Raw genomic sequence first — 13,660 nt, forward strand, 5'->3', positions numbered from 1 at the left:
AACATCCCCTGGCCCAATTCTAAATTTTTAAAGAATTATTTTCCCAATGAAGCTTTTGTACCTTCTCTTCATCTAATCATTTCTGCTTTTTAAGGAGTCCTTCTCTTCAGTGAATTTTATTGCTTTTTCCAACTGGCCAATCCTACTTTTTAAGGCATTGTTCTCCTCATTAGATTTTTGTACTTCTTTTCCCATTTGACATATTCTGGTTTTTAAGATCTTCAGTGGAGTGTGTGTATATGTCTCCTTTATCAAGTTGTTCACTCTTCACGATTTTCTTGCATCATTCTCATTTCTCTTTCCAATTTTTTTACTTAATTTTAAAAATTCTTTTTGAACTCTTCCATGGTGTGGGGATAATTTGTATTTTTCTGTGGTGCTTTGGACATAGAAGTTCTTGATAATTCCAACATGAGAAACTTGTTAACCTAAGGTCAGGAAAGAATAAATAGGAAAAAAAAAAAAAAAAGGCAGAGTTGGCCATGTGAGCCCTGTAATCATTGAGGCTAGATGGAAAATAGGTAATCACCTCTTCCCATTCCGACTCTCTCAGGACAATATGAAATAGTCTTCATGCTTCAAAACTAGCATGGAATAGAGTCAGGGAGATCATTAGCTTGCTCTTGTTCATCTGATGTGTGATCATCTCTTCTGGTTCAGCAGTCACAGGACTCCTGTACTCATTTCCCAGTACAAGTCTTTCAGTTTTGAATCATCCATAGCTTTTTGCAACACAGATTCCAAAACTTCCATCTGGTTCCCTAGAAACAGGAATAATTACTGAAGGTGCTACATGATGAGAGGTGAGAATTAACAAGACCTTATTGGCCTGGCTATTGATTAATGTTGTAGATATGATTGAAATAAATAGGGAGCATAAATCGGGATGAAAGTTATCTAAAGTAGAGAGGAAGAAAGGGTGTGTGTTAGGAATAGAAAACAGGACAGACTACAACCTGCAGCTGAATGAATCTGATGGGTCTCACATACTCCTTCATACATTTCTTCTCTATATTCCAGCCAAACTGGACTACCACCTGTTAGGATTCTTACAGATGTTATGGGCCAGAACTTAAGACAAGGTAATCTTCTTGGTTCACCCCTTTAAAGGAGTTCAAACCTTTAAAGGTATAAACTCCTTCAGAGGTTTGAACTCTTTTAAAGGTATGAACTCTGAGCTAGAGAATTATTAAGTAGCAGACAACCAACTTATCACCTAGTAATAATCCTAACAACCGCCTACTCTCCGAACCTGACATTGCCTCTCTCATGGTCAAAACTTTACTCAATCTGTCTCCTATGGCCAGAATGCATCCTTTTCTCCTCGATGGCTCTCATAATCCTTGTCTTTTTTTAAAGCTCAGTTCAAGTATCAGTATTCTGCGTGACACCTCTCTGATCCTTTAAAGTGCTTAGTGCTCTCCCTCTCAAATCGCCTTTTATCTGTGTGATAGCAGAAGGAGTCAAAGTATTCTGCCTTTCTTGACATAAGTGAAGCCATATTAGAATATGTCCTTATTTTGGTATAAATGAGTAGTTACAATCAACTCCTGCTTTTTTTCTTTCTTGACCCCAGATCTTTGGCAAGACTAATAAAGAAACAGAATCTGACTTTCTTTGGATGCTTGAAGTCAACAAACACCAGCATATTAGGAAATCTGCCTCTTCCCTAAAAGACAATAAATTGTCTCCAAGGCTTGTGGCTGCCTATATTTTAGAAAGATCATTTTATCAACTGAGCGGAGGATGGACTGCAGTGGGGGAAAAAGAGTTGTAGCAAGGAGGCTAATCAGCAGGCAATTGCAATAGTCCTGTTGTGAGATAATCAGAGCCTGTTTCAGAAGAGTGGTGCTGACTGGAGATAAGAAGTTATATAGGACAGATGTTATTAATGTAAAATAGACAAGTATTAGCAACAGATCAGATATGCTAGTGGTGAGAGGAATGAAAAAGAAAAAAGGAGATGAGGATGAGAGTTTGTGAGGTTGGAAGACAAGGAAGATGGTGGTATCTTCCACAGTAATAGGGGAGTTAGAAAGAAGGAAGAATTTGGGGGCAAAGATAGTTAAATTTTAGACATGTTGAGATTAAGATGTCTATATAACATACACATTTCAGATGTCCAAAACACAAATGGAGATGAGAAACTGGGGGTGAACAGGTTAGGGCTGAATAATCAAATTTGAGAATCACTAGCATAGAAATAATCATTGAATTCATAGGACCTGATGACATCATCAAATGCAATAGTAAACACGAAGGAGAAAAAGTGAAGGGCCTAGAACAGACCATGTGAGATATACATAGTTCCTGGGCATGGTCTGAATGAAAATACAGCAAATGGAAACTGATAAGGAATATTCCAATAGGTAAGAGGAGAACCAGGAAAATGTGCCTTAAAAATGAAGAAAGAATAGAAGAAAGTGAGTGATAGTCTCAAAGGTTTCAGAGAGGCAAAGAAAGATGAGGATCGAAAAAAATTGGATTTATCAATTGAAAGAACATTAGTAATTTTAGAATATGCAGTTCCAGTTGAATCATAAAATCAGAATCCAGATTATAGAAATAAGAAGAGAATGAAAGGAAAAGATGTGGAGACATTTCTTGTAAATGACCTTTTCAAAGATTTTAAAGACAAAAGGAGGAAAAATATGGAACAATTATTAATGGGGATGAATAGATCAAGTGAGAATGACTAGATCAAGTGAGAATTATTTTAGGATGGGGGAGACATGAGCATATTTACAGGCCATAGGGAAGTAGCCAATAGATAGGAAAAGATTGGAAATAAGTGAGAAAATGATGATCAGAGGAAATACACTGGATGAAACAGGATGGAATAGGAGAATTCACATGTGCATGAAGAAGGGTTGGCCTTGGCAAAGAGAAAGCCACTTTAGTATATGAGATAGGGGTTAAGGAAGAGATAGTAGCAAAAAGCATGTGAGTTATTAAGGAGGGAAGAAAATGGGAAGAAAAGTAGAATGAGCTCTCTTGACTTCCCTCTATTGTTCTCTTCCCAGCCTAGTCTGAGGTTGTCCAGGACCTTCCTCATACTTCCAAGCCTCCCACCAAGTCTATTCTTATAAGTCTCCCCTTCCCTTTCAAACTCTTTCATTTCTGAACCACGTTCAACTCAGAATTAATGCCTGTTGGTTTGTCCCTCACTAGATGATTACAAAGATAACTGCTTCTCATTGCATGAAATGCAGACCCTGCCTGAAATTACCTGATTGTCAGCTCCTTGATCTGACTGGGTGTTGTGATGGTGCCATTGTTGACAGACATATTTTATTTGAAGTGCAATGGGAATGATATTTGTCACTGTCAGCAAAACGATTAGTACCCCAAATTTCCATTCTTTTCCAAGTGAAGTCTCATCAAAAATAAATCCTGCATATTAAAAAGGACCTATGAGCTTATATTAAAGAGAAACAAGATAAATATTCCCAGTTCTCCTGGGGAACAATGTCTGGGACTATCCATTTCTGATGCCTTAATATTCCTGGGCCCTCAAACATTTCCAAATGGAATACAAATGTGCCTTATGCACCACACTCTATTTTAGCTAATCCATACTCAGAAGGGGTCCAGGTCTCTATACTTTAAGTATTGACATAGAAGAGGACAAGAGAGACCTAGCACTCAAGCTTACATAGGAACCGGTCACATTTAAGGGGTCAAAACTGCATGGAGATCATGGATCCGTTTTTTAAAAGAGAAAGTGAAAATTCAGTCTGGATTGTAAAGAAAATGGAAGACACTCAGAATTTAGGCAAAATTCAGAATGATGGTTGCCTATGGATTGGAAAGCACAAAGAAATTGGAGCAATGTGGTCATTAGGACACAATTACAGGTAAGGGTAGTACATGGATTGAGAGGTATACAGGTAAAAAATACTCAAGGTTTAGGCCTGATATGTAAATATATATCGAGATACTATACTGAAACCCATTTACTATACTGAACAAAGAGAGGTAAGGTACTTGTACACTGCTTCAAAGACACTCAGATTCTAGGCTGCTTAGAGATTTTATTATTATCTCATGATTCTTTCACATTGCTGCCCACCTATCCCTGCTTACCTCTGCATCTGTGCCGTATCCATAAGTAATAAAGAGCCATTTCAATTTCCAGTGAAGTAATCAGAACCAGAATCCCACCAATCTCCCCAATCCAGGGACTTGACCTGTGAAAATATACTGCCAGAAACCCCCAACCTTGAGAGGATGAATGTGATCTTGTTTTCTCTGCTGCCCCCTCCCCATAGCAAGGATCACATATGATATGGTTTCTCACATAGATATAGTATCTTTAGCAGCTGCACCACACCTAAGGTAATAAATTAATCACAGTCCCTGAAGCACTTCATATATGAGTGATCTATTCACCTTTACATTGTGTCCTATGCAATTCTTACTCCTTGATAACAAACATTCCTTTGTTTTAAACTTTTTTTTCTGCTTCTTATCCCTTAATTAATTAACAAAATTATTTTTATTCCTCCCATTTTCTGGCACTCAGTGAGAGTGGGTTGGGCCTCAGAAATATTTCATCCTTTGGATTTCCTTTCCAATATTTCTTGTATCTTCCCTCATATTCCCCAACACACTGGTCTTTGAGAGAAACTAAGAAAGCTATTCATTTTCATTACCCCTTCCAGACTCCAGTTCTGTTGCTATTACTCAGTAATCCTGACTTTGAGGATCACTCTATAAATACAGAATCTAATTAATTTTCTTTCCTATTGGACCCCTTTCTTTCTCAGTGAGAGTATCTTACTCACAGTATTTCTTTCTGTAACTTTTGTCATACAAAGATATGATATCTGTGTTAGTATTACTTCAAACAACTTAGCTTCTCAGGTTCCTAATCTCCTTAAGTTCCATGACTTATTCCTCCACTCCAACTTAGTCAGAAAAAGGTCACATAGTCATATACCCTTGACTTTCCCATTGTCTATAAATTGATATCCATGCTATCTTTCTCTATGCCTCATTTCCTCTAAGCCATACCTTTTTCTTCAACATGACCTCTGAACTTTTCACTCTTTAATACTTTTCTATACCATCACTCTGACATGATGCTAATTTCCATCATTCCTAATAATGACTTTAGCTTAACCAGCTAAATATTAAATTGTTGTCTTGTTCTCAAAATAAAATTCACTTTCAAACTTCCTCTCAAGAATGTTACTATAGTCTAGCTACACAGATTCAAGATTGTAAAGTAATCCATTGCCAATTGCTAAATCTTATTAATTCAATTTTTAATATGCCTCACATTATAAGTCTCCTCTGCTCACATGATGACTTTCAACTATAGGACTCAGTCAAGTCTTGTTTGGATTATTATAACGATTTCTCAGTTGGTCTTATTTCAAATCTTTCCTCTCTCCATTGTCCACTAAGCTGCCAAAGTGATTTTGCTAAAGCAGAAGTCTAACTGTGTCTCTCTTCTGCAAAAAAAAAAAAAAACTCCAGTGACTCCTATTGCCTCTAGGTTCAAATATAAATTCTTTTGTCTAACCTTTTAGACACCTGTACATCCTGACCCCACATTGTACATGACTTCTCTTCAAGCCTTGTAAAGTAAAATACAGTCACATCCCTACTTTTCTATCTATTCCATTTTCCAACTCTATGCCTTTATACAGGTTAGAACTTTTGCCTGCAATGCATTCCCTCTGAAAGGTTGATTCTTAGAATCTATAGTTGTTTTTTTTTCAAATATCAATTCAATTGCCAGATGACATCTAACAGATGCTGGTGCCTCCCTTAATTATCTTATTTTCATTTGTTTAGATTTATAAATTGATTTTATCTCCTCTACTAGGATGTAAGCTCCTTTAGGGAAAGGATTTTCCCCTTTTCTCTTTATATTCTTTATAATATGCCTTGTATACAATGGTACTTAATAAAAACTTATTTCTTGATCGGTTCATTCAAGTATGAAAAATTTAAGCTAAACTGTACTAGTCTCTGTTTTTCCTCCTTTTGTTGTCACCTCCCCTTTCCTTGCTTCCTCCCCAAACAAGAATTACCTCTAGCCTACCCTCACTTCTATCTAAGTCCATTCTTCCTTCAAGATCCATCTCAGGGGTGAAACCCTCATTGATACATTTCTTGACCCCTTCTTATCACCAAGTAAAAGTTATTTCTCCCTGTTCAGATTTCTTACATTATATTATACAGATCTTCCCTTTGTACTTATCTCAGTTTTGTATCCATGGCTCACTCTCAAAGATTTTTAGCTCTTTGAGGACAAGTACAAAGTTATGAAAATATCAACTTCTTTCTTTGGTCCATAGTTCAAAGGAAAGGGTAGGGCAACTCTTTAAAATCTTGGTAAATGTAAACATTTTTTAAATGTTTGAAAAGTCACAGATGGCATCTTACACAGAGACAGGGATGGAGACAGAGGAAGAAGAAGGAAATGGGGTCTTCGTAATCTCCAAAAGCCTAGTACATGACTTTTATAGAGTATGTTGACCAACAGTGGAGAAAGAAGGCCATGGATAGGAGGGAATAGCTCTTCTCAGAGGTCCCCAAAAGAATGTAGAGGAGTGGATGGCATGGGAAGTAGGACTCATGTGGTCACATAACTACAAAGTAGTTGGAAGAAGCAGGGTTCTGTGGGTAGGCATTGAAGAATATAGAACATCAAGTGTCCTGAGGGAATGATGGATAACTCTTGGCAAACGAAGTGACTTAGTAAAAGTCAGGCTCCCACAACTCTGGGTTCAAAATCCTTGTGCTCTCCCTGACCAGATATACCTGAAGAGTCAAATAGGAAGCCCTTACCCCAGTTTCCCCTCATAATTACCTTGGTATCGTAGCATCAAAAACAAAAAGACTGCATATATGAGAAACCAAAACACAGTGAGAAACAAAAAGTATATTGGTGGCAAAGTCTGTGACACAGTTTCTCCACCTAAAACACAATTGCACATAAGTCTCAGAACCAGAGCAGTAATGCACCAATCCTTACATCATCTTCCCTTCCTACCTCCCACTCTAAAACCCCAACAGAGGAAAGAGCAAACCCAGATCTAGGGCCAAATGCTGGGCCTTTCTGGCCTCTGCTGCTCCCTGCTGCAGTTTTATAACCAACAATATACCTCCTTCTCCTTCCACCAATAATATTGCCATGCCTATATCCTCATTTTCCAATCCCAGCTCAGGCCACATCACCTGATTTTAGCCCCACCTGTTTGTAAAAAACATCATCAAACTGCTCTGATTATACCAGGAAATATAAATATGAATAGGCATCAGTTTGTGTACTTTGGGATGGATATTACACTCACAGGATCTCAGAGTTAGAAGGCAATGGAGACAACTGTCTTGTTCAACACATATTTTAATAAAAATCTCACCTAAGATTTTCCATACAAGAGATCTTCCAGTTTTGTTTAAAGTCTCACAGGGAGAGGTAGTCAATTAACTCTTACAGGAGTCCTCTTCACTTTGGTATTATTCTAATTACTAGGTAGTTTTTCACACATCAGGCCTTAACTTGCTCTTCTGAACTTGATGTGCAAAAGGAATCAGCTATTGTGAAATCCACTTTTTGTGGACCTCTGAATGAGAAGAGGGATCTTCAATTGTCTTTCACACAGAGCCAGCCTTAAACTGAGAAGATATGGTCATGTCATTATTTCTGCCTCTAGTGTAAGCATTTTTCTACTTTCAGGTAAAGCATCTTGAAGATGGCAATCAAAACGTACCATTAGAGCATCTGGGGGCTGCAGTCCTTGCAGGGACTTGCCAGCAGCCAGAAAGGAAAAAGCAAAGCCCCAAGAACTTAGTGCAGTTCTTTAGCAAACAGCCATTTCTAGGCTAAGCCATATCTGGAAGTCAAGGTAAAAACTTCCATTGGTTTGAGTCTACTTTCCCTGCCATCCCCAGGGACTAGAGTGGTGTAGGAAAGAGTGTGCCACAAGGAGGAAATATTTGTAATTCTGTTTTTGTAAAAGGATTTGTAATCCTTTGCAAAAGATAGTTGTTGTTAATGTATTAAATAGAACTGGAATGCTAATCACTGGAAGTTAAAACTGGAAGAAACACAATAGGATGGTGCCTTTGAAATCATTAGAGAAGAATAACTCCACTTTTTCTTCAAAGTACTTTAGTGTCTTGAAAGGAAATGTAGCCAGCCTCACCCTGGAAGATTAAGATGAGAAAATTGCTACATATTTATCATAAAATCATAGAATTAAATCTAAAAGAGACAAATGAGGCTGTCAGGCTCAATCCTCTCCTATTATAAATGATGAAATATATAAAAAAGCATAATGATTTATCCAGATTTACACACATAGAAAAAATGGAAAAATGGATTAGAATTGTTCCACTTGTCCCTTCAGTTCAGAATTAGTACCAATGGTGAAAATGTCCAAGAAAATTGATTTAAGCTTGATGTCAGAAAAAAAAATCTCGTTGATTAATTTTTTTTAAACTAAGGAAATTAGGCTTGAGTGATTTGCCCAGGGTCACACAGCTAGAAAGTGTTAAGTGTCTGAGGTCAGATTTTAACTCAGGTACACTTGACTTTAGGGCTGTTGTTGATTAAAATTTATGCAGAACAGAAAAGGACCTCTTCCCCCAGAGAGGCAGAAGGACTTCTCATTAGAAGGTTTTGAGCAAAGGCTTGAAGCTATATCAAATTCAACACGCATTTTTAAGCATCATCTCTCTGCAAGGTACCAGTCTAGGGGCCAAGGAGACAGGCCAAATAAAAATAGGCACCCTCAGAGCTTATAGAGAAAGATTTCTTGTTCAGAAAGGTATGGGAGTCACATGACCACTTAGTTCCCTTCCAACTAGGAAATGTTGTGACTATCTTTATAACAGAGCTGGGAAGACATCTCTCCTCCCTCCATACATATTCATAAACATGTCCAATACAGGCCTCGGCTCACCTGTGACCTTCAGCTCCATATTAGCATCCTCTTGGTGAAAACCATCTTCAAAGAGACACGTGTACCTTCCTGCATCTAAGAATCTCACGTCTCGTATCTTCAGGGTCACATTCCCGTGTGTGATAGGATCTTTCACCAGTTCTGTCCTCCCTTGGTAATCAGGGGCCTGGTCTCCAAACTGATCCTTCCCATCTCGATAGTGATGTACCACCCGAGTGGATTGCAACCAGACCACCTCCATGTGCTGAGCACTCTGAGGTGGAGACAGGTAACATGATAATTCTGCCTCTCCCCCAAGTGAGGCCTGGATGGGTCCTGCCGGTCCAATCACTGAGAACTGTCCTGTTCAATCAGGCAGGAAGAAGAGACAAAAAAATCAAAGAAAAGAACAGCAAAAGATGGAAATTTATACAAGGTTTATGTGAAAAGGGTATGAAGGATGATATTAAAATAGGATGAGCACGTGGGAGGAAGGGAAGTAAAGTAGAGAGTAAGAGAGGATGGGGAAAATGTAAAAGGAACATCTGATGAAGGAGGCAGTGTATCAAGACAATGAGAAAATAATAAGGAAGAAGAAAATTGAGAAAATGGTTTTGGAGGGTCCGAAGAAGAGATAGAATCTCTATATGTCCCACCCTCAGTGCTTAGAACTCCATTTCTAGCCTGACAAGAATCAAAATGAAGCAATACACTTACCTGAGGCCATTGTTGGTTTCTTGAGGAAGAAGATGGAGGCAATCACAACATTAGAGAGAAAGAAGCCTGAGAGATCAAGACTCTCCATCTTACCTAGGAAGGACACAGAAAGAGGAAGGTATTAATAACTGATGTGGAATTTTGGATGGTAAATGACTATAATAGAATGAATGGAGGCATTGTCTGTGATAAGGAAACAGGAAAAGACATGCCTAATTGTGATCAGTATCTCTGATAAGAACAAAAATTGTGACTGATATGAACCTTGGAAATCATTGGCTATGGCTGGGACACAAGGCATCAGCAGCTATGAAAAGGACACAGAATATCATCAGTGTAATGATTGTCAGTGACTTCTATCAGTCCTATAAAAGTCTCCACTTCAAAGATTACCTCCCAAATCCTATTTCAGTCTTAGACCCAGAACCAAATCTGTGGCCTCATTCTTATCCCTTTTCCCTCCCTTCTCCAGTACTCCAGAGGATTTTCTCAGATCACATAAACTTCAAATTTGAAACTCAATTCCCTTCTACATTCTCCTCGCAATGTTTCCTTCTCTTGCCTGCTCTGAGACAGCCCTCCTGAGCCTCACAGGACTAAGCTCTCACTTGTTATAAGGTTGGACTTAAAGGAAGATTTTAAATGGAATCATCTGTCTGCTTCAGAAAACCTCTCTACAGCTACTGATACTTGACTTGGACTCATTTTTCAGCATTAAACATAATCTCACGCTCTTTCTCTCCAGGCTAGTGATTCTGAAACCCTTGCCATCAATGTACAAACTCTGTTCTCCATCCCTTACTGCTGACATCTTTAATGTTTTAACAATAACCACTATTCTGCTCTCTGGAATTCTAGATCCCTAGTTAACAAATCTAATTTCATTTCAATTTTGTTCTCTTCCTCACTATATCTTCTGGCTCTCACTATAATCTGAATCTCTTCTGATACTATTTCTATAGCCACCATTGTTACTATTGAGTGGAAGGTCACTGATTCCCTGCCCCCTGTAATGATGCACATAATTGAAAACTCTGAGGCAAGAAGAAGGATCAGGGGAATTAATATGTATTATATCCCAGTACATATATACAATTCCACTGGGAATAATATTGGCCCTACACAATCCTGCTCATGTATAAGTAATTCCCATGCCTACCTATAGATTTGTGTTTAAGAACCTCAGATTACAGAACCATTGCTAATACTTACTGTCAACATATCCTTCATTTGAGAGAATGAAGTTCCTTACCTATGCCTACAAGTCATATAATCTGTGAGTGAAAGGAAAAAAAGGCAATATGATGTGAACACATTGTGAAGACTTTCACTAGTGAGATAGAGTTGTGTGGAGAAAACTTAGCATTCCTGGGACACACAGTTAGCTGACTGATGGAAGGCTAACTCTTATTAAGTTGTTGAGAGATTGGGCAGTTTGTCCTTTTACAAAATAACCCCAGAAAAGAGAGGAAGATCTATCAAGACTATCTACCACAACTATCTATTTCCCACTGGACTTTCACTGAATGGAGACAAGGAATGAACAATCACTTCGGTGAACACTGAGCAAAGGAGATCATCCAGTAGTTTAAAGAGAAAGAGACTGTTCAATTATAGCAAATGAAAATGATATTCGCAACAACTTCTATTGGAGTCCAGCTTCTTAAACTGTAATTCATGAGCCATATAGGATCTCATAACTGACTGTGAGAATCACAAAATTATCATTTATTGTCAGTGAATGATTGATTTGTATGCCTATTTCATATAACTATATTCAGGGTCATGTAAACTTTCTTGGGGAAAAGAGGCCATGTGTGGAAATAATTTTAAGCCCTACTATAAAGACTTCCAGAGTACAGATCCACCCCATAGAACACAATCACACAAAGAGGACAACCTATTTCATCATGGCATAGTTCTAATACTGAAGTAATGTATTCAGTTTGTTGATTTAACTGGAATCTACCTTTGTCACTGATCCTCTTGGGAATCAACATTTGTAAGAATGTTTCTTGGGAGGAGAGATTCTCCTACCAACAAAGGCATAATTTAATTGTGAAGAAATGTCTTCCATTCATTAATGGGAACAATTCCCTGCCCAGCACAAGTGTAGACAAACAAGTCTATAACGATGCTGATGGTCAGCCATCTGATATCTCGGGTATATAAAAAAAAGAGATCAATCACTCAGAAGAGAAATAGACTCACCAGAAAGTAAAGAGACAAATCAAGCTAAAAAGTGGTTATACACTTATTTAGGTGAGAATACAAGTTTGCCTATGAGAAGGGTGTCATTTATGTTTATATACATTGCTACATGTATTAATTACTAAATTTTTGAGTAAGCGTGTTTATTATTTAACTCTCTTCTTCCTGTCTTCCTCAACTGTCTTCTTTTTTGGGTAATATTCCTATTATAGCAATGCCTACTTGTTGTGATCATTTTTTGTATATAGATATACTACTGCTTAGTAGTAGTTGTACTCATACTGTAGTATTATCGTAGTCATAGTAGTACTCATAATAAAAATGGCAACAATTTGTTTATATACCACTAAGTTATGGAAAGTAGTTTACATATGTTATCTTATTTGATTATCATAAGAATTAGGTGAGGCTGGTGCTATATTTATGCCCATTTAGAGATAAGGAAATGAAGACCAAAAGAGGGTAAGTCTCTTGCCCAAAGGTATTGCCCAGAGCCATAAGGTTAGCAAAGGTCTAAAGCAGAACTCAAGCTCAGGGCTTCTTGATGCCAAATTCAGCATTCTGCCCACTATGTCATTCAACCTTTATTTTTTGTGTAAAAGTATATTGATAGAGTTATTTTTACAGCAAACATGGATTAATTTTTTACACCTTAATCACTTCATTGTTTATTATTATTTGGATTGTGTTATGGATATGTGAAAGGTATGAACATACATGTTCTCTCAAGCTGGATGTTTTACATTCTGCTTATAAATGAACTATTATTTTCCACTAGATGCTTTAGTGTTATTCTATTGCATATGCTGTTAATTATCAATGATTTTCTTATGTGTCTGGAAGACAGTACCCTTATTGTTTAAATCACTGGTATTAAGTTTCTCCTTTATAGTTACAGCTTTCTAACATATGATGATTGATTTTTTTCCACAGGGCAGCATTAAGTTTTATCCCAATGGAGTTATTTAGCCCCTTCTGCACCACTTCCACTTCATTAGTGTGTTTGCCAGTCCCCTGAAGGACAGTCCACTGATACTACCTGTGTAGAGAAATGTGACTCTTGATTAGTGGAAAGATTTCTGAGAGAAAAAAGCAGAGAAGGGTATGAGCCATATTAGAAAAAAGATTGAACTGGAGATCCTTTGAAGCCCCTTGTGAGTAATTAATTAGTGGAAAGATCTGACACATATACAGAAAAGACAAATTGAAGCAGGAAAGACAGAGAGAACTTGTGAGGGATGGAGAATAAAAAGGGCAAAAGGTTGCTAAGCAAGGAGAGCAGAGGAGACATGGTCCAGGGACACAGAGCAGCCCAGTTTGAATAAATGATAAAATGTGCAAATAATAAGAGGTTGTCAGACTAGAAAAGTGTCTGATTTTGGAGAACAATTTGATGCCAGATAGAGGAGGGAATACTTTGGTCCCTAGTCCATAGATCACTCAGAAATGACCTTCTAGCTCTCTGAAGATTACTAGTTTTGTGAACCTAGGAAAAAGACAATAAGAAGCAGAAAAATCCCCTCAACACCATCCTTGAGAAAGAGGCATTCAGCATTTGCATGAATGTTTCTTGGAATGAGAAAATCTACTACCTACAGAGACAACCTATTTCATCATGGCATATTTCTAATTAGTGAAGTAATGTGTTCAGCTCACTGGTTGACCTGGAATCTACCTTTGTCACTTTTTCCCACTGCTCCTAATTCTGACCATTTTGGGAATCATCTAGCATTTGCAAGAATGTTTCTACCTACAAAGGCAAAATTTAATTGTGAAGAAATGTCTTCCATTCATTAATTAATCAGAAATCTGTCTTTGCCACTTTTCCC

The 13,660-nt window shown here is 37.7% G+C and overlaps 1 protein-coding gene across 1 annotated transcript in view; it reads right to left on the reverse strand.

The window, feature by feature from the left end:
* Positions 1 to 471: 471 nt before the first annotated feature.
* Positions 472 to 13,660, reverse strand: part of LOC141539319 (myelin-oligodendrocyte glycoprotein-like) — a 52,225-nt gene continuing 39,036 nt past the window's right edge. Inside the window, exons 6-11 of the mRNA XM_074261929.1 lie at positions 9,621 to 9,713; positions 8,925 to 9,266; positions 6,827 to 6,934; positions 4,087 to 4,203; positions 3,230 to 3,393; positions 472 to 761 (exon numbers count right to left, since the gene is read on the reverse strand). Of these exons, the coding sequence (XP_074118030.1) occupies positions 702 to 761; positions 3,230 to 3,393; positions 4,087 to 4,203; positions 6,827 to 6,934; positions 8,925 to 9,266; positions 9,621 to 9,708 (879 nt within the window). The 5' untranslated portion in view covers positions 9,709 to 9,713 and the 3' untranslated portion in view covers positions 472 to 701. The remainder of the gene's footprint in view (positions 762 to 3,229; positions 3,394 to 4,086; positions 4,204 to 6,826; positions 6,935 to 8,924; positions 9,267 to 9,620; positions 9,714 to 13,660) is intronic.

This window comes from Sminthopsis crassicaudata, chromosome 1 (assembly GCF_048593235.1).
Source record: "Sminthopsis crassicaudata isolate SCR6 chromosome 1, ASM4859323v1, whole genome shotgun sequence".
Taxonomy (NCBI): Eukaryota; Metazoa; Chordata; class Mammalia; order Dasyuromorphia; family Dasyuridae; genus Sminthopsis; species Sminthopsis crassicaudata.